This window comes from Natator depressus, chromosome 1 (assembly GCF_965152275.1).
Source record: "Natator depressus isolate rNatDep1 chromosome 1, rNatDep2.hap1, whole genome shotgun sequence".
NCBI classification, from domain to species: domain Eukaryota; kingdom Metazoa; phylum Chordata; order Testudines; family Cheloniidae; genus Natator; species Natator depressus.
The window spans coordinates 348,921,073-348,939,705 of NC_134234.1; the positions used below are offsets into that span (position 1 = coordinate 348,921,073).

The 18,633-nt window shown below is 49.7% G+C and overlaps 1 protein-coding gene across 2 annotated transcripts in view; it reads right to left on the reverse strand.

Moving 5' to 3' along the window:
- The window catches only part of HCLS1 (hematopoietic cell-specific Lyn substrate 1), a 52,801-nt gene that overhangs the window by 4,550 nt on the left and 29,618 nt on the right, over positions 1-18,633 (reverse strand). For both annotated transcript variants that reach the window (XM_074953457.1, XM_074953449.1), the window contains 7 exons: positions 16,706-16,760; positions 16,164-16,274; positions 14,901-15,011; positions 11,746-11,801; positions 5,436-5,505; positions 4,956-5,110; positions 930-1,043 (listed from right to left, as the gene is read on the reverse strand). In XM_074953457.1, coding sequence (XP_074809558.1) covers positions 930-1,043; positions 4,956-5,110; positions 5,436-5,505; positions 11,746-11,801; positions 14,901-15,011; positions 16,164-16,274; positions 16,706-16,760 — 672 coding nt within the window. The remainder of the gene's footprint in view (positions 1-929; positions 1,044-4,955; positions 5,111-5,435; positions 5,506-11,745; positions 11,802-14,900; positions 15,012-16,163; positions 16,275-16,705; positions 16,761-18,633) is intronic.

The following is an 18,633-nucleotide window of genomic DNA, read 5'->3' on the forward strand; positions in this document are numbered from 1 at the left end:
ATTCAATATGGGCAGAGATCAGACCCAATCAGCAATAGAGATCTGTCTCACCAAGTGTGTGTGTGTGTCAAGCTCTGAAGAGTGCAGGTGACACACTACATATTACAGCTATAGCATAAAGACTGAGAAATCACCTCTGAGAGAAGATTGGAGGCGAGTGTGTGTGTGTGTGTGTGCTGAAGTACAGAAGTGTAGATATTATGTTGGAACCTTATATTTAAGTGTATATAACAGCAACAAAGTGAGAGGTCTGTATGAGGCACACCAGTATAGGTATGGCCTAACAGCTTTTGGTTAAAAGTTATTCATAGCATTCCAAATACTCGTTACAATGTGTTCTGTGGCCATAAAGAGTGGTATGGCTCTCTCTCTTTGAAGCTGCTGGAAGCTATTAACATCTACTTGCCAGGATTTTACACACACTTGTCCTGAGGTTGAACTGACTCTGTGCATGCTTCCTGAAGAGTCCTGAAAAGTCAGCTCTGGCCTGTACTTTAGCAGAGCATTAAGCTGAGGTGCAGAAAGACTTGGCATGCACTTTATATAACACTGCCGCAGCAGCTCCCTGCCCTGTTACAGAGATGTAGGCACAGTCCAGCATTATCAACATCTGGTAGTATCCAGAGCCACTTAGAACTGGAACCATTCTCCCAGTGTTCCAGGCCTCTCGTGCTGCCCTGTGAAATCTCTTCTGCCCCTCAGCTGTGCTTCAGGCCTTTGCCCACTCAGCTGCTGCTCACCCCTCCCCTGAGTCCAGTTACAGATTTGGTCTGCAGAAGGTGGGAAACGTAAAGTGCCCAGTAGCCATGACCCCCTCCCCACACTGCCCTCCCTTCATAGTAACAGCCCTCCCCCTGCCCCCCAGATTCTGACCTACACACTGTCTTTCCCCGGCAGCTGTGGCCCTCAACCAGTGCTGCCCCCTGTACCTGCTGTGCCTGTGGACTAGGCAGCATTGCTGGTTCTTTGCAAACCCTCCTGGGTACCACAGCTGGCGTGGGACCTGGCTTGTTACGGCTCATGTCTTCACCCTCCTGGGTTTCCTTTCAGGAGAGAGATCGTCATCACCATTCAGTCTTTTTGCACAGGATCCAGAGTGACTCCCTTTCCTACTCCTGATGGGGCAGTTTACACACAAGCCTCATTCTCCTCCCACTGGAGCCTGTCCCATTTCCCATAAACCCCACTCAGGAGACTAAGGGACCGAATGGCAATGGACCCATTGCTCGTGTGGGACCTGAAGGAATCAGCCTCAGGAAGGGTCCACAGAGCAGGAGCAGAGGTGCAGGAACTAGGGGTGCTGCTGCATCCCCTGGCTTGAAGTGAAATGGTTTCCATTATATACAGGATTTACAGCTGGGTTCAATGGGTCTCAGCACCCCTACTATACAAATTGTTCCAGCACCTCTGAGCAGGAATGCTTCTCCTTCAGGAAGGCCCCCCTCATCCATGTGCCAGAAAGGGCCACGGTGTGGGGAAAGGCTGAGACCAGTCCCCAGTGCACACACCACAGAGGCCCCTGTGGAGGGAAAGGGGGTATCTGGTCACGTAGTGGAGATTCTTATCATAAAAAGAAAAAAGAAAAGGGGTACTTGTGGCACCTTAGAGACTAACCAGTTTATTTGAGCATGAGCTTTCGTGAGCTACAGCTCACTTCATCGGATGCATAGCATATCGTGGAAACTGCAGAAGACATTATATACACACAGAGACCATGAAACAAAACTTCCTCCCACCCCACTGTCCTGCTGCTAACAGCTTATCTAAAGTGATCATCAAGGAAGGCCATTTCCAGCACAAATCCAGGTTTTCTCACCCTTCCCTCCCCCCCCACACAGACACACATACAAACTCATTCTCCTGCTGGTAATAGCCCATCCCTCTTTGAAACCTCTCTTTATAATGCGCATGATAATCAAGGTGGGTCATTTCCAGCACTAATCCAGGTTTTCTCACCCCCCCCCCCCACACACACACACCCCCCTCCAAAAACCACACACACAAACTCACTCTCCTGCTGGCAATAGCTCATCTTACAATGTGCACAGCAATAATCCAAGTTTAACCAGAACGTCTTGGGGGGGGGGGGTTGTAGGAAAAAAACAAGGGGAGATAGGCTACCTTGCATAATGACTTAGCCACTCCCAGTCTCTATTCAAGCCCAAATTAATAGTATCCAATTTGCAAATGAATTCCAATTCAGCAGTTTCTCGCTGGAGTCTGGATTTGAAGTTTTTTTGCTTTAAGATAGCGACCCTCATGTCTGTGATTGCGTGACCAGAGAGATTGAAGTGTTCTCCGACTGGTTTATGAATGTTATAATTCTTAACATCTGATTTGTGTCCATTTATTCTTTTACGTAGAGACTGTCCAGTTTGACCAATGTACATGGCAGAGGGGCATTGCTGGCACATGATGGCATATATCACATTGGTGGATGTGCAGGTGAACGAGCCTCTGATAGTGTGGCTGATGTGATTAGGCCCTGTGATGGTGTTCCCTGAATAGATATGTGGGCACAGTTGGCAACGGGCTTTGTTGCAAGGATAGGTTCCTGGGTTAGTGGTTCTGTTGTGTGGTATGTGGTTGTTGGTGAGTATTCGCTTCAGGTTGGGGGGCTGTCTGTAGGCAAGGACTGGCCTTTCTCCCAAGATTTGTGAGAGTGTTGGGTCATCCTTCAGGATAGGTTGTAGATCCTTAATAATGCGTTGGAGGGGTTTTAGTTGGGGGCTGAAGGTGACGGCTAGTGGCGTTCTGTTATTTTCTTTGTTAGGCCTGTCCTGTAGTAGGTGACTTCTGGGAACTCTTCTGGCTCTATCAATCTGTTTCTTCACTTCCGCAGGTGGGTATTGTAGTTGTAAGAATGCTTGATAGAGATCTTGTAGGTGTTTGTCTCTGTCTGAGGGGTTGGAGCAAATGCGGTTGTATCGCAGAGCTTGGCTGTAGACGATGGATCGTGTGGTGTTGTCAGGGTGAAAGCTGGAGGCATGTAGGTAGGAATAGCGGTCAGTAGGTTTCCGGTATAGGGTGGTGTTGATGTGACCATCGTTTATTAGCACTGTAGTGTCCAGGAAGTGGATCTCATGTGTGGACTGGACCAGGCTGAGGTTGATGGTGGGATGGAAATTGTTGAAATCATGGTGGAATTCCTCAAGGGCTTCTTTTCCATGGGTCCAGATGATGAAGATGTCATCAATATAGCGCAAGTAAAGTAGGGGCGTTAGGGGACGAGAGCTGAGGAAGCGTTGTTCTAAATCAGCCATAAAAATGTTGGCATACTGTGGGGCCATGCGGGTACCCATAGCAGTGCCGCTGATCTGAAGGTATACATTGTCCCCAAATGTAAAATAGTTATGGGTAAGGACAAAGTCACAAAGTTCAGCCACCAGGTTAGCCGTGACATTATCGGGGATAGTGTTCTTGATGGCTTGTAGTCCATCTTTGTGTGGAATGTTGGTGTAGAGGGCTTCTACATCCATCGTGGCCAGGATGGTGTTATCAGGAAGATCACCAATGGATTGTAGTTTCCTCAGGAAGTCAGTGGTGTCTCGAAGGTAGCTGGGAGTGCTGGTAGCGTAGGGCCTGAGGAGTGAGTCTACATAGCCGGACAATCCTGCTGTCAGGGTGCCAATGCCTGAGATGATGGGGCGTCCAGGATTTCCAGGTTTATGGATCTTGGGTAGTAGATAGGGTCGCTATCTTAAAGCAAAAAAACTTCAAATCCAGACTCCAGCGAGAAACTGCTGAATTGGAATTCATTTGCAAATTGGATACTATTAATTTGGGCTTGAATAGAGACTGGGAGTGGCTAAGTCATTATGCAAGGTAGCCTATCTCCCCTTGTTTTTTTCCTACAACCCCCCCCCCCCCAAGACGTTCTGGTTAAACTTGGATTATTGCTGTGCACATTGTAAGATGAGCTATTGCCAGCAGGAGAGTGAGTTTGTGTGTGTGGTTTTTGGAGGGGGGTGTGTGTGTGGGGGGGTGGTGGTGAGAAAACCTGGATTAGTGCTGGAAATGACCCACCTTGATTATCATGCGCATTATAAAGAGAGGTTTCAAAGAGGGATGGGCTATTACCAGCAGGAGAATGAGTTTGTATGTGTGTCTGTGTGGGGGGGGGGGAAGGGTGAGAAAACCTGGATTTGTGCTGGAAATGGCCTTCCTTGATGATCACTTTAGATAAGCTGTTAGCAGCAGGACAGTGGGGTGGGAGGAAGTTTTGTTTCATGGTCTCTGTGTGTATATAATGTCTTCTGCAGTTTCCACGATATGCTATGCATCCGATGAAGTGAGCTGTAGCTCACGAAAGCTCATGCTCAAATAAACTGGTTAGTCTCTAAGGTGCCACAAGTACCCCTTTTCTTTTTTCTTTTTACGAATACAGACTAACACGGCTGTTACTCTGAAACCTATTCTTATCATAGAAATGTAGGACTGGAAGGGACCTCAAGGGTCCTGCGCTAAGTCAGGACCAAGTAAACCCTAGACTATCCCTGACAAGTATTTGTCCAACCTGTTTTTAACAACAGGGATTCCACAACCTCTCTTGGCCCACCTCAGCCCCCACAACCAGGAAGAGGCTGGCACTGTCCCCAAGCCTCAGGCAGTTGTGGAGCAGCGCTGCAGGGAATCCAGGACAAATGCTGTCCCAGAGACATTCAGCCCAGGCTCAGGATTTGAACTGTACGTTTCAGGCCTGTCCCGCCCAATTCGGGATGGGTGGTCACCCTGGTGTGTGTCTGCCCTGAGGCAGGCAGATCAGGCACTGGCCTGGAAATCAGGATGCCTGGCTCCAACACTAATTTGCCGAGGGGGCTCAGGCAAGTCTCTGCCCGCCCTGAGAGAGGGGAACAATGCTGCTGGGCCCCCTTCAGCGCACAGCTACCCCAGATCCTGGCCCCACCAGGGGGGACAGGGCAGAACTTGCCGTGGCTGGGCACTGGGCCCCTCACCTGCTCCTGCTGCTGCTGCTGAGCTGCCTGGCGCTCCCGCTGCTCCCGGGCCTGGCGCCTCATGCGTTCCTCCTCCACCCGCTTCCTATTCTCTTCGTCAGCTGACTTGGCCATGCTCTCGAATCGTGACTTCAGGCTTCTGGCTCCACTGGAGGCTGCACAGAGAAATGGCTTTTCAGGAACAGGCAGCCTGGGTCAGCTTGCTGGGACACGCCACCCAACCGGCCTCCCCTGTCTCCACAGGGCAAACCCACTGGGGTCCCCCTCCCTCTTAATGGGCGGCCTCCCTCCCCCCAGGCCAAACCCACTGACCCCATCATCTCCCCCCTCCAGCCTGCAGGCCAAACCCGCACAGCCCCGCAGCCACATGCCCGGTGCAGAGTCTCTGGCTGCGGAGGCTGTAGGAACAGCCATGGAATACAGGCTCTTCCCAGCTGCAGGGCCGGGACTAGGCACTCTGGTTGTTTCCGAGTGTCTTACCTGCCTCCACAGGTTTGGTCTTCTCATATGAGGAAGTTGGAGCTTCCATCTCATTAAAGCCAGCGGCACTCTGAAAAGGGAAGAGAATGGCACATCCAGCATGCCAGGGAAGAGATGCAGCAGAGCCAGAGTCTCCAGGGCAACAGCCCAGCTGGACACCCATCTGGGTTCTATTCCCAGTTCTGCCACTGGCCTGCTGTGTGACGCTGGGCGAGACACTCTGTGCCTCGGTTTCCCCACTCTACAGGTAAGGATAACACCTGGGGAGCTTGGGAGCCAGGAGGAGAGTCTTAGCTCTTCCACTGACTATTAATATTGTTAATTTCTGTTGCTAATTCTTTGCACTTTGCAACCTGGCCACAATAATGGAATGCTGACATGGGCAGCAGAAAATAGGGAAATAACGGGTAGAAATACAATTAATGCTATTCAACATGGTTTTGTAGAAAATAGGTCTTGTCAAACCAACCTGGTTGTCACAGGGTAGCATCTGAAGCACCATCCAGCAGCAGGCCATGGCAGACCAACATGTTTGCCTCAGTTTCCCTCTTTCAAAATTCCCGGTAATGCCATACAAGCTTTCTTGCCTCAATTCTCCTCCTCCTTGGCACCAGTTTATTACAAAAACATAGTGGAAGATAGACCATAACAAAAACCCCAAAATTCTATGCACATAGTCCTTAACATCTAATCTTTCAACACACCACATACCCATGTGGCATCTTCCACCAAACCTGGGCTCTTCTTCAGTCCTCTCCTTCCTTCTGCCAGGTAAACTGCCCAGCAATTCCAGCTAGAGTGCAAATCCTCTCTTCCCAGAAGGCAAGCCCATGCACTGTTCCCCTGGCTTCAGCTCTTCAGCATGGCGACATCAGTCCTTCTGCAGCTCCCTTGCCTTCAGCCCTCTCCCTTAGCTTCAGCTCGTGGCTTAGAAATCAGCAGTCTACTCCCTCTGCTGCTCTGTGGCCTTCAGCCCTCTGGTAGAGGCTCGCTGACTTGGGAAGGTCAGCTGGCAAACCCCTTTTGCTGCTCTCCTGCTTCAGCCTTCCCCCAGGCATCAGCTACAGCTTCCTTTGGGGGCCTCCTCCCGTCCCCTGGTCCCTGGCAGCTCTCAACTGCCCTTGCTAGACTGAACTCCAGCAGCTTTCACCTAAACCTCTGCCTCACAAACTCTCAGACCATTCTGTCCATTTATATGGCCCAGATGCCTTCCTTTAAGCTCGGTTGGGGGTCAGCTGACAAGTCACAGGTGTACTGCCCTCTTCCTTCTTAAATGTCCTGTGCCATGCTGTGAAATTGATACTCTTTCAAGAGAGTACTTGCCAGCTTGATAAAGGTAACTGTGCTGATGTAATAGACTCCTGTAAGGCATTAGATTTAGTTCTGCACAGTATTCTGCTTAAAAAATAGCATTGTATAAAAATCAATATGACATCTATCAAATGGATTAAAAACTGGTTCACTGATAGCACTCCTAACAATTGTAAATGGGGAATCGTCAATGAATAGGGATATTTCTTATGGGATAAGAGGAAACGTTCTCTCATGGCTCGGTAACTGGTTAAAAGATAGGAAACAAAGGGTAGGAAAAAATGGTCAGTTTTCAGAATGGAGAGAGGTAAATAGTGGTGTCCCCCAGGAGTCTGTACTGGGACCAGTCCTATTCAACAAATTCATGAATGATCTGGAAAAAGGGGTAAACAGTGAGGTGGCAAAATTTGCAGATGATAAAAAACTACTCAAGATAGTTAAGTCCCAGGCAGACTGCGAAGAGCTACAAAAGGATCCCTCAGAACTGGGTAACTGGGCAACAAAATGGCAGATGAAGTTCAAATTTGATAAATGCAAAGTAATGCACATGGTAAAACATAATCCCAACTATACATATAAAATGATGGGGTAAAAATTAGCTGTTACCACTCAAGAAAGAGAACTTGGCATTTTGGCATTTTGGGATGTATAAGTAGGGGCATAGCGAGCAGATCGAGGGACATGATCGTTCCCCTCTATTCGACATTGGTGAGGCCTCATCTGGAGTACTGTGTCCAGTTTTGGGCCCCACACTACAAGAAGGATGTGGATAAATTGGAGAGAGTCCAGCGAAGGGCAACAAAAATGATTAGGGGTCTGGAACACATGACTTATGAGGAGAGGCTGAGGGAACTGGGATTGTTTAGTCTGCGGAAGAGAAGAATGAGGGGGGATTTGATAGCTGCTTTCAACTACCTGAGAGGTGGTTCCAGAGAGGATGGTTCTAGACTATTCTCCGTGGTAGAAGAGGACAGGACAAGGAGTAATGGTCTCAAGTTGCAGTGGGGGAGGTTTAGGTTGGATATTAGGAAAAACTTTTTCACTAGGAGGGTGGTGAAACACTGGAATGCGTTACCTAGGGAGGTGGTAGAATCTCCTTCCTTGGAAGTCTTTAAGGTCAGGCTTGACAAAGCCTTGGCTGGGATGATTTGATTGGGGATTGGTCCTGCTTTGAGCAGGGGGTTGGACTAGATGACCTCCTGAGGTCCCTTCCAACCCTGATATTCTATGATTCTATGATTCTATGAACTTGGAGTCATTGTGGATAGTTCTCTGAAAACATCCACTCAATGTGCAGCAGCAGTCATAAAGCGAACAGAACGTTGGGAATCATTAAGCAAGGGACTGACAATAAGACAGAAAATATCACATTGCCTCTATTTAAATCCATGGGATGCCCACATCTTGAATACTGCGTGCAGATGTGGTCACCCCATCTCAAAAAGATATATTGGAATTGGAAAAGGTTCAGAAAAGGGCAACAAAAATGATTAGGGGTATGGAAAGGCTTCCATATGAGGAGAGATTAATAAGACTGGGACTTTTCATCTTGGAAAAGAGGTGACTAAGGGGGGATATGATTGAGATCTATAAAATAATGATGGTGTGGAGAAAGTAAATAATGAAGTTTCAGAGTAGCAGCCATGTTAGTCTGTATTCGCAAAAAGAAAAGGAGTACTTGTGGCACCTTAGAGACTAACCAATTTATTTGAGCATAAGCTGTAGCTCACGAAAGGAGGTAAAACATAATCCCAAAGGAGGACAGGTCATTGACACAAAGTGATCTGTATACTCCCACACATTTGGGAAGACTTCTCAAACAGCCCCCCACACCAGTGATTGCCTGCATTCTCCAAGGTTAGTACATTCACTCTACAAGATGTCCTGGATGCCAAACAGGAGGCATGACCAGAGAATCCTATTCCTGGCCTGTGAAAGAGAGTCATGGACTGGTGCCACTCCTGACCAAAATGGCTAGCACCTCATTCAGGGAAGGAATCATCTCTTCTCCCTTCAAATTCATAATAGGGCAAGTGACACTGAAAAAGCCAACCCTGGACACATTGGTTCTAACCTCCCACTTCTGAGTAAACTCATAGACAGGGTAGGCGAACACCTAATTCAAGATCATCTAATTGATGTTAATATCCTAGACCTGGCATCATTTGGATTAAGGCCCGGACATGGGACTGAAACCATTTTAGTGGCATGGATGGCACTCTCCTGATATCAATGGACAGAGGGCAGTCAGTCATCCATTCTCATCCTCCTGGAACTCACTGCAGCATTTAGTACTGTCTACCATGAGAGTCATGGATTCATATTTCCTAGATTCCAAAGCCAGAAGGGACCATTGTGATCATCTAAGCTGACCTCCTGTAGAACACAGGCCAGAGACCTGCCCTGAAATAATTCCTACAGCATGGGTTTTAGACAAACATCCAATCTTGATTTAAAAGTTGTCAGTGATGGAGAATCCACCATGATCTTTGTAAATTGTTCCACTGGTTATTGCCCTCACTGTTAAAAGTGTGCACCTTATTTCCAGTCTGATCCTGCAATCTCACCTAAGAGAGGTGACTCAGTTCCAGGGAAATGCACTAAAATGGTCACTTCCTGGAGGGATTCATCCAATGAGTGGTGATGGGAAACTGCACCTCTGCCACCAGACTCCTCAACTGTGGAGTCCCACAAGGATCAGTTCTCGGTCCAGTCCAATTTAATGTCGACATGCATAGCTTAGGAGGCTCTTTGATTCCTCACTGACACTGAGCTCTCACAAAACAAACCATTTCTAGTTGGCTAGAAGACTTCATCCCATCCTGGTGGCCTGGATTATGCACACCTTTGTCAACTCTTTTCTGGACTACAGTAGTGCAGTATACCTGGGTATGAAGCCATCAGCATTTAGGAAACTCCAGCTGGCACAGAATGCTGCCATGTGTCTCCGCAGCAACATAGGCTACCATGAAAGCATCCAACCTGCTCTCCACTCCTGACACTGGCTCGCTATAGAATATCACATCAAATTCAAGGTCTCAATTCTTATCTTCAGGGTGCTCGGAGGCCTAGTCCCAGCATATCTAAAAGAGCCTAAACTCCAGGGATGTAGACCATGGTCAATAAGTCCCCTACTCTGCACAGCAGAGCTGGCTACACCACGTGCAAGGCCATTTCTGTAGGAGTCCGTGCTTTCTCAGAGGACAGTCCCAGACTGTCAAACAAAGGAACTAAGGACCACCCCAAATCTCACCACCATTGCTCTGCTCCAAGTGCCAGGCACACTTCTGAAACCTGCCTTCTCTAACATGCACAGAGCAAAATGCACATAAAATACCCCCCAAACAATGAAAACCATACCAAAACAAAACACTCCACTGCACACAAAATTCTCCCCCGGGGGAGAGGGAGAGAGAAAGAACAAACCACATGTGACAACTCTTAGTCACATCCATCAATGAACGACGGGAAGGTACTCAAATACTGCAGTTTGAGTGCAATATGAGAACCTGCATAGAATCGCTTATCCTTGTGGGTAAAATCATACCAAAATCAACACTTTCCCCTGCATACGCTGCACCTATAGGACCCTAACATTCCATTTCCTTTTGTGCCAGCACCACATCTGTTCACAGGTGCAGTACTGGAGACAGGGGTGAAAGTAACAAAGGATTTACCCATACTCCCGACTCCTGAGCAGGGGTGTGTGGCCTTGACTGGAAGAGGCGGGGCCTCAACCGGAAGAGGTGGGGCCTTTAAATGCCCAGGCCCTTTAAATCAAGATTTAAAGGCCCGGGGGCTCCCAGGCTCCAGCCACCGCTACCGCAGCGGAGCTCTCGGCCCTTTAAATCACCGCCAGGGCCCTGCCGCCGCTACCCTGGTGCTCCGGCAGCGGTGCTCAGGCGATGTTTTAAAGGGCCTGCAGCTCCTGCCACTGTGGGGAGCCCGAGGCCCTTTAAAGCGCCAGCCTGGGGAAGCTGGTCCGATCCAGCACAGATTACTGGCTCTTGCTGGTACGCCGTACCACACCGGACCAGCTTACTTTCACCTCTGACTGGAGATGAGGCAGGTAGCTACAAAGGTAATTTCCTACAGAGCCATGGCCTTAGCGCATGCTCACCACTGTTATTGACCTTGAAGCTCATTTCCCAGCATGTGCATGCTCAGTGCAGCTTCCCTTACCATTGCAACTTCTGAACTCAGAAAATACCCAACCCAACCAACCGTGACTGCACAGTGCAGGATCCCAAAAGACTTGTAACTCAGCCAGACCCAAACCAATGGGCAGTGGAACACACTCAGACCATTCTCGTAACTCGACCCTGCCATGGCCCAAATGTGGGGTGCACTGCGCCAAGACGACCAGCATGAGGGCCAAACAAACACTGATGAAGAAGATGGAAAATGTGCAGGAATCCTTCTTGTTGATAGAAATGACACTTTGTAACCCCAGGCTTGCTATTCTTTATTTCTGATGTAAATAATTAACAATAAAAAGGTGTGTGAGAGAGACAGAAGGGAAATGACACCAAATCTGCATGCAAAGCAGTTTTGGGACCACAGTGAGTGAGGTCCTTCAGAATGAAGAACTTACGAGAGGAATGACCCTTCCCTGCCAGATTCCTACTGTAGCCCCATTCACTGCAGAGCGGTTCAGAAAAACCTTTTTGTCATGGGAAGGGCATCTGTTGCTCACTCACAAATCACTGACCTGGATCTGCTCAAACTCGCGCAGTGAAATGGGAGAATTCAGCCCAAGAGGAGAGCAATTCAGAAAGGACTTAAAATGGAAATACCACATGGTCCCCCACTTTCCATCTCTCTCCCCCCACGCTTCACCACACCAGGCCCTACCCTTCCACCACCAGAGCTAAATAACTGCATGGGGGAAAGGCTGCGTGAGAAGAGGCGCAGCGGGTGCCACTCCCCTTTGTAGAGGAGCAAGGTTTGGGGGTTCTGGGGGCATAACTGCGAACTATGCTGAGCACAGCAGGCTTACCTTATCCACTCTGTCCTCCTGAATGCCGTACCGACCTCCAAAGCCCTTGGCATAGTCTACAACACACAAAGGGTTCAGTTTGCCCTCAGCTATCGGGGGAAGGTCCCATAGACTTCACTGGGAGATGCCCCATGCAGCCGGGGAAGGATTGGGCCCAAACACATCAGGGAGGATTTTGTCCCATTCCAGCAACCCATGAACAAACAAGAACTGCCAGAACAGCCCAACAAATCTATTTGTACTTCAGAAATAGCCCACTCAGTCAGGCACCAAAGCTGGATGCTCCTGGAGAAGGCATGAAATCCCCATTACACAGCAAACCCACATCGTGCACCCAGCACCCAATGGGCAATACTCCAGCAGGGGGAAACATCCTCCTGACTCCCCATCTGGTGCCCTGAGGCAGGTGTGACATTGTACTCTTTATGATTTTATAAAAATATCCTAATGAGTGTGAATATAATGTAACTGGAATATGCTCCATGCAAAATGTCTCTTGTAAGGTATCATTACAAAGCTTATAATCTACTGAGTGTGATGATCCTATTTGTATAAATGTATCACTCTTGTATCTGAAACTAGAAATATGAAATATAACTCTGAGGTCCGACTGTAGTTATGCAAAGTGTGGGCCATTAATGGTGGTTTGGAATCTTAATGGCTCCCATTAACCAGGACAATTGACTGTAGATGGCTCTGTTTTACTTGTAAGTCTTCCTGTATACCTGTGTGCTGGCAAGTGAGTAATGAAATCTTACAGTGACATGTGATCATGTCACCTGAACTGGAATCCATCTTTAACCTGGTGCTTTTCCACTGAGAAGGAGGGGTGGGAGACCAGAAGGACAAAGGATTCCTGCCTTATGCAAAGGATATATAAGTGGGTGGAACAGAACAAAGGAGGCGGCCACCATGAGAAATCCCCTAGCTACCACCTGAGCTGGAACAAGGGCTGTACCAGGGGAAAGGATTTTGCCCAAACTAGGAAGGCATCCAGTCTGTGAAAGAAACTTATTGATACATCTCTGAGGGTGAGATTTTATCTGTATTCAGTTTTATTACTGTACTAGACTTAGACTTGTGTGTTTTATTTTATTTTGCTTGGTAATTCACTTTGTTCTGTCTGTTACTACTTGGAACCACTTAAATCCTACTTTCTGTATTTAATAAAATCACTTTTTACTTATTAATTAACCCAGCGTATGGGGTTAATACCTGGGGGCAGGGGGCAAACAGCTGTGCATATCTCTATGTCAGTGTTATAGAGGGTGAACAATTTATGAGTTTACCCTCTATAAGCTTTATACAGAGTAAAACGGATTTATTTAGGGTTTGGACCCCATTGGGAGTTGAGCATCTAAGTGTTAAAGGCAGGAACACTTCTTAAGTTGCTTTCAGCTAAGTCTGCAGCTTTGGGGCACGTTGTTCAGACCCTTGGTCTGTGTTGGGGCAGATTGGCGTGTCTGGCTCAGCAAGACAGGGTGCTCGAGTCTCAAGCTGGCAGGGAAAGCAGGGGCAGAAGTAGTCTTGGCACATCAGGTGGCAGTCCCAAGGGGGTTTCTGTGATGAAACCCATCACAGCAAGGGCTTCAGAACCCTAGTCATTTCATCTCAGCCAGAGGCCTGGGAGATGCTTTGACTGGAGCTGGGAAAACACTGGAAAAAGCCTCCACAAATAGTCCCTGGAATCACTGCCTGATTGTGCCCCACCCAGTGTCTGCTCCCTGCGTGCCACAGGAACGTGCCGGACACTGGGAATTTTAGTCAACACCTCAGAATAGCTCTGCACAGCCAATTTCAGATTCATAGCCAAGTATCTGCTCTGGAATCCTGACTGTAACACATTTCTCCAAACAGGAACCAAAACAGACCATGGACCCTTTATGCCCATTCAATGTAGCACGAATTTAAAATGCCAAGTATAAAATTAAAGGGTGTTATTGCAGGGTCTGCATTTGTTTGTGAACAATCGTCGCAATGGCAGCAGGTGCTCCAGTGGCATCTTTGTTGCTAGGGGGACCAATGCTGAGTGCTCGCCATGAAGGTTATTTGCTGCCACTGACCTACTGACTGGTGTGGAAGTATAACGTTGTATAAGGGGACATGCTGGATACATTGTATATGAGAGGGCATGCCAAAACATGTTACAAAGTATCTGAGGGAGCACACGTAGGGACAGTTAGCTTTTGAATGGAGAAGCAATTAAGATAGAGCCAGCACGTCTAAGAAGCAGGCATCAGAATGGAAGGTGTGAAGGGCAATTAGTTAAGTTAACTGGAAGCTGTTAAAGGAGATTGTTAAGGGTGGCAGGTAATTGAAGATACGTGACTGGTCTCAGGGATCTCGAAGGGTGGTGACTAAAAATCTTTTTCTTCTTTTGTCTGTAACTTCTCTGTAACTTGTTCTCCAAAAAACTGTATAAATTAAGAGACACAAGCCCCACTCGGGGGGCTCACTTCTAAATGTATTAGCAGAGCAGCTTTGCTAATAAAACAGAGTGGTCTGATAAATTGTGAGTCTGAGTCAAACTTTGACACTGGCCAGCAGCACATCAGCAATAGCAGCCATCCTGGGGAAGGTGGCAGTTGGCCACTGGGGAGATGTCCAAGCCCCAGGGCTTGGGGGTTGTTCTTCAGAATAGATTCCTCAAGAATGAATTCTACATCTGTGCAATGTGGCATTAATCCAGGTGCCCTCCCTCTAGCCCATCCCCCACTGATCGGGGTACCCTCCCAATAGCCCACCCCTTACTGAGCTGGGCACCCCCCCATTGGCCACCCCCTATGGAACCAGGCACCCCCCACCTCCACTCTTCATTGCTGTAGGTGAGCACTTCCCGTGCTCTGTCCTCCAACACACACTGATCCAGGTACCCCAGCCTCCCAGCCCTTGTTCGGCTGCTGCCCTGCCCGTGCCCTATTCCCTGACCCCCACTGCTCCAGGAGTCTGAACCCCCACAATGCCCTGCTTTTTGTGTTTCAATTCTCAGCATTCCCCCACCTGTATCACAGTGCAGTGCGGTGAGCCCCTGAGATTTAGCTGGGCCAAATGCACCATAGTTTGGCCCAAACGAATATGCCCCCCCCCCAACTCCCAACTGGCCGCAAACGACTATGTGCCCCCCCCCCCAACTCCCAACTGGCCGCAGCACACACCTGTCTGGGACTCATGACGCTTCAACTCTTCCTGGTGCTCCCAGCCAAGGGCACATTTGTCCTGACGGTCCTTCTGCACCCCAAACTTCCCACCAAAGCCCACGGCATAGTCTGGAGTCACAGGGGAAGCCAAAGCACGGGGGGGGGGAACAGTAACAGAGAGACAAACATAGATGGTCCATTAATTCAGGCTCACATAACTCTAATGAAGGCAGCTCCAGTCCCTGGGTCAGCGGCTGGTGGGGGGGTTGAGGTAAGGCTAATGGGATGCTGGCAGGGGTGGGGATGGAGAAGCTCACAGGGGGCTTATGGGAGGGTGGAGCAGGGCTCAAGTGGGCCAATCTAACTGATTTTTTCCTCATTGCCTTATTAAAGTGGGCAAAATAAAAGCCGTCTCCAGCTCACCGCGCCCCTCACCTGGGGTATGTGTAGGGAGTAGGCTGGTGTATTGAAGGCTGGACTGTCCCTTCAGACACTGTTCCCTAATCAACAGCCCAGCTAGGGTGACCAGGTGTCCTGATTTTATAGGAACAGTCCCGATATTTGGGGCTTTGTCTTACATAGGCGCCTATTACCCCCAACCCCATCCCGATTTTTCACACTTGCTATCTGGTCACCCTAAGCCTAGCCCTGCTCCAGAGAGACATCCCCCGCCACCCGGCCTTTTGTGGGATGAGAGAGGCATTCACACCGCACACACATGGTGTTCCCTCATTGACCTGCCTCCCTGTCGGGTCCCTGGGGCAAGAGGGAATTTGGTCTTCATCTTCATTCAGTCCTGAGCTCCCCACACAGGGGTCCTAGTCCAGAATCCCAGAGCCATGGGACACAGACACAGCCTGCTATCCACTACTGCTCCAGCCCTTCCTTGCTGACAGAGAGGGAACTTGCTCCCTCCACATCACTCAGTGCCACCTCCCATCCCTCCGCTCCACAATGAGGCCAGCCTCACCTGCCTGCTTACCCGCTCCCCCCATTAGCTGCCGGCTGCGCTGCCTGGGCCTGGAATACCCTAATCTGGCCCGTGAGGCAGCCAAACCCCTCCACAGGGCCCATTCTGCCACGGTGCCTGCTGGAAGTGGCGGGTCCTGGCTTGTCTCAGCGTGGGGCTCCCCAGAAATGTGCTGGGCTTCTCAGAGTTACACTGCTGTGGGCAGTGCCCCCTCAAGTACTCCTGGCCCCTTCCTGCCCATGTTTCACTTCGTGTGGGAAAGGCCAGACACAGGCTGGGCACTCGAAAACAATGGCCACCACAGGCCTGACCTTTCTGCGACTCGTGCTTCTCTGTCTGACTCTTGTAGTCGAACCCCACGGCTGCTTTGTCCAGCTTGTCCTTCTCCACCCCATAGCGGCCACCGAACCCCTTGGCATAATCTGGGGAAGAGCACACAAGCAGAGATAATTGCTGCCCTCCAATCCACTGCAGAGGGTAGGTGGACACAGGGAGGGGCAGGAGAAATGCAAGAAGAGAGAGAGGGCAGCGGTGGGGGTGAAGGGATGAGGCTAGGAGGAAGTGGAAGAGGAGGGAGGATGGGGTCCAGGAGCAGCAGAAGGGGGGCGGGGGGGAGGCGCGAACAGGTTGTGGTGGGGGAGGGAGTGAGGGGCTGGCAGAGTACAGGGGAGCGCTGTGGCAGAAGGTGGGCTGGGAGGGGAGGTGGTGAGGGAGAATGAGGAAGGGAGAGGCAGTGGGGAGGGGAGGGAAGGAGTGGTAGAGAGGATGGGGTGAGTCAGGACGTGGCAAGGGGACCAATAGCAGATGGGGTGGTGGGAGTGTCATGGGAGGTGAACACTACCACTGAACTTGCCTTTCTGGGATGAGTGCTTCTCCACCTCACCCTTGTACTCAAACCCAAGCGCTGACTGTAGAAGGAAGGAGAAGAGCATCAGCTGGTTCCTTGGGATGGGGTTCCCAGTGAGAGCCAGGGACTGGCCCCTTCACCCTCCGCCTTCCCAGCTGGGCAGCCACCTTTATGACCAGAGACCCTTCCGCCTCAGGGTCACAGGCTTCAAGCCAGCCCACCTTAACAAACGTAGGCTTCTTGCTCTGCCCTCTCCATCAAGCCTTGCCCACTCTGTGCTACCCCATCCATTCTTGTCCCCCCTTGTGCCACCAGCCCCTGCCTTGACCTCTGGTTTATCTGCGTCACTCACAGCTGTCTCCGCCTGTCTGTCCGTGGCTGCCCCAGGATGGCACCCTCACCCTGAGGCCCTCCACAGGAAGACCCCTTCATCCCCACCCCCCACGCCCACTGCCACACCACTCTGTAAGGCTGTTGGGTCTCCTCAGGCACCGCCCTGCTCAGCAGCCATGACACCAGCAGGGGCAGCAGCGCTGACTGAGACATAACCAGGGGATTCGAGCTCTCCCTAGCTGGTCCCGATGGGCTGCCCGCTGGTCAGGGCAGCACCAGGGCTCCCTGTGCGCAGAGACGCCTCACACAGCACTGCCTGGGAGGTCACCAGCTCTGCCCCGGGGTGGGGGTGGGGGCTTCACATCACAGAGCCCTTCCCCTTGCTCAGCCTCCGCTGAGATGCCAAGATGACAGTTTTCAGAGTAGCATCCGTGTTAGTCTGTATTCGCAAAAAGAACAGGAGTACTTGTGGCACCTTAGAGACTAACCAATTTATTTGAGCATAAGCTTTCGTGAGCTACAGCTCACTTCATCGGATGTGTTCCCCTCTCATCAGCTGGTCCCACCCCACAGCCACTGCTTCCCTGCCCCCCTCAAAGGTCAGTGGCTGAGCTTAGTGACCAGGGCTGCCCCACTCTGTGATGCCAGTTACACATGCTGCACAAATCAGGTATCCAGCCAGACGGGGGCAGCATGACACATGCTAGGTGCAGAGCTGCCAAGTTTTGTGTAGCTCCATGGGTGACAGTTTATGCAAATGAATTAGCTGGTTTGCATAATTGAAAAAAATTGCAGATAGCCATAAATATCAGTTTGGAAACCACTGTGTCGATTTAGTGAAAAGTGTCAGTTTGACACCCGATACGCGAGCAGGGCTCCCCAGTGAGATGGAGCAGGGTGCTCAGGCAGGGCCCGGTTCCTGGCACCCTTCAGAAGAGAAGGCAATTGCATTGTGCCAGAGGAGTGAGTTGTCAGTGGCGGTTCCGAGGCACACAAAGCATGCAGCAATCCTGGGCCCAGACCATTGCATGCCTTGAAAATAAAGGCTGAGACCTTCAATTTACTGCTGCGGCAAGAGCAGGGCACCGGCTGTGTGTTCTCACTGTGCCCTGCACCAGAGCCGGACTATTCTTTTAATCCCTCTCCCATTCTGCCCCACAATCCCTACTCCCACCTGCATTGTTTCTTGCACTCTTATCCAACTCCCACCTGCAAAAACCTTAGATCCCGCAAATCCGGCAAGAGAGAGATATTCCCAAATAAAAAAAGGTTACACACACACACAATTCAGACACAATTTTTACCACCAAAAGAATAAAACAAATCTTGCTTAAACCATGTAAAAATACTTTAACTCCTATTATAATAGACATCAAATCTCTTTCTATCCCTTGGTTAAATTTAATTATTGAAAACTTTATTTTTTTTAAAAAAAGAAAAACTTCCTTTCCATTGCTGAAATTCTATTTATGACAAACTGACGAGAGATTTAGTGTTTTCCAGCAAACTACCTCAGTTTGGTTTTTTTGCCCACCCAATCCTGCCTGCAAAAAGTACATTTTACCCACTCCTGCGATTATGGCAGCGGGTCCTGTGGGACC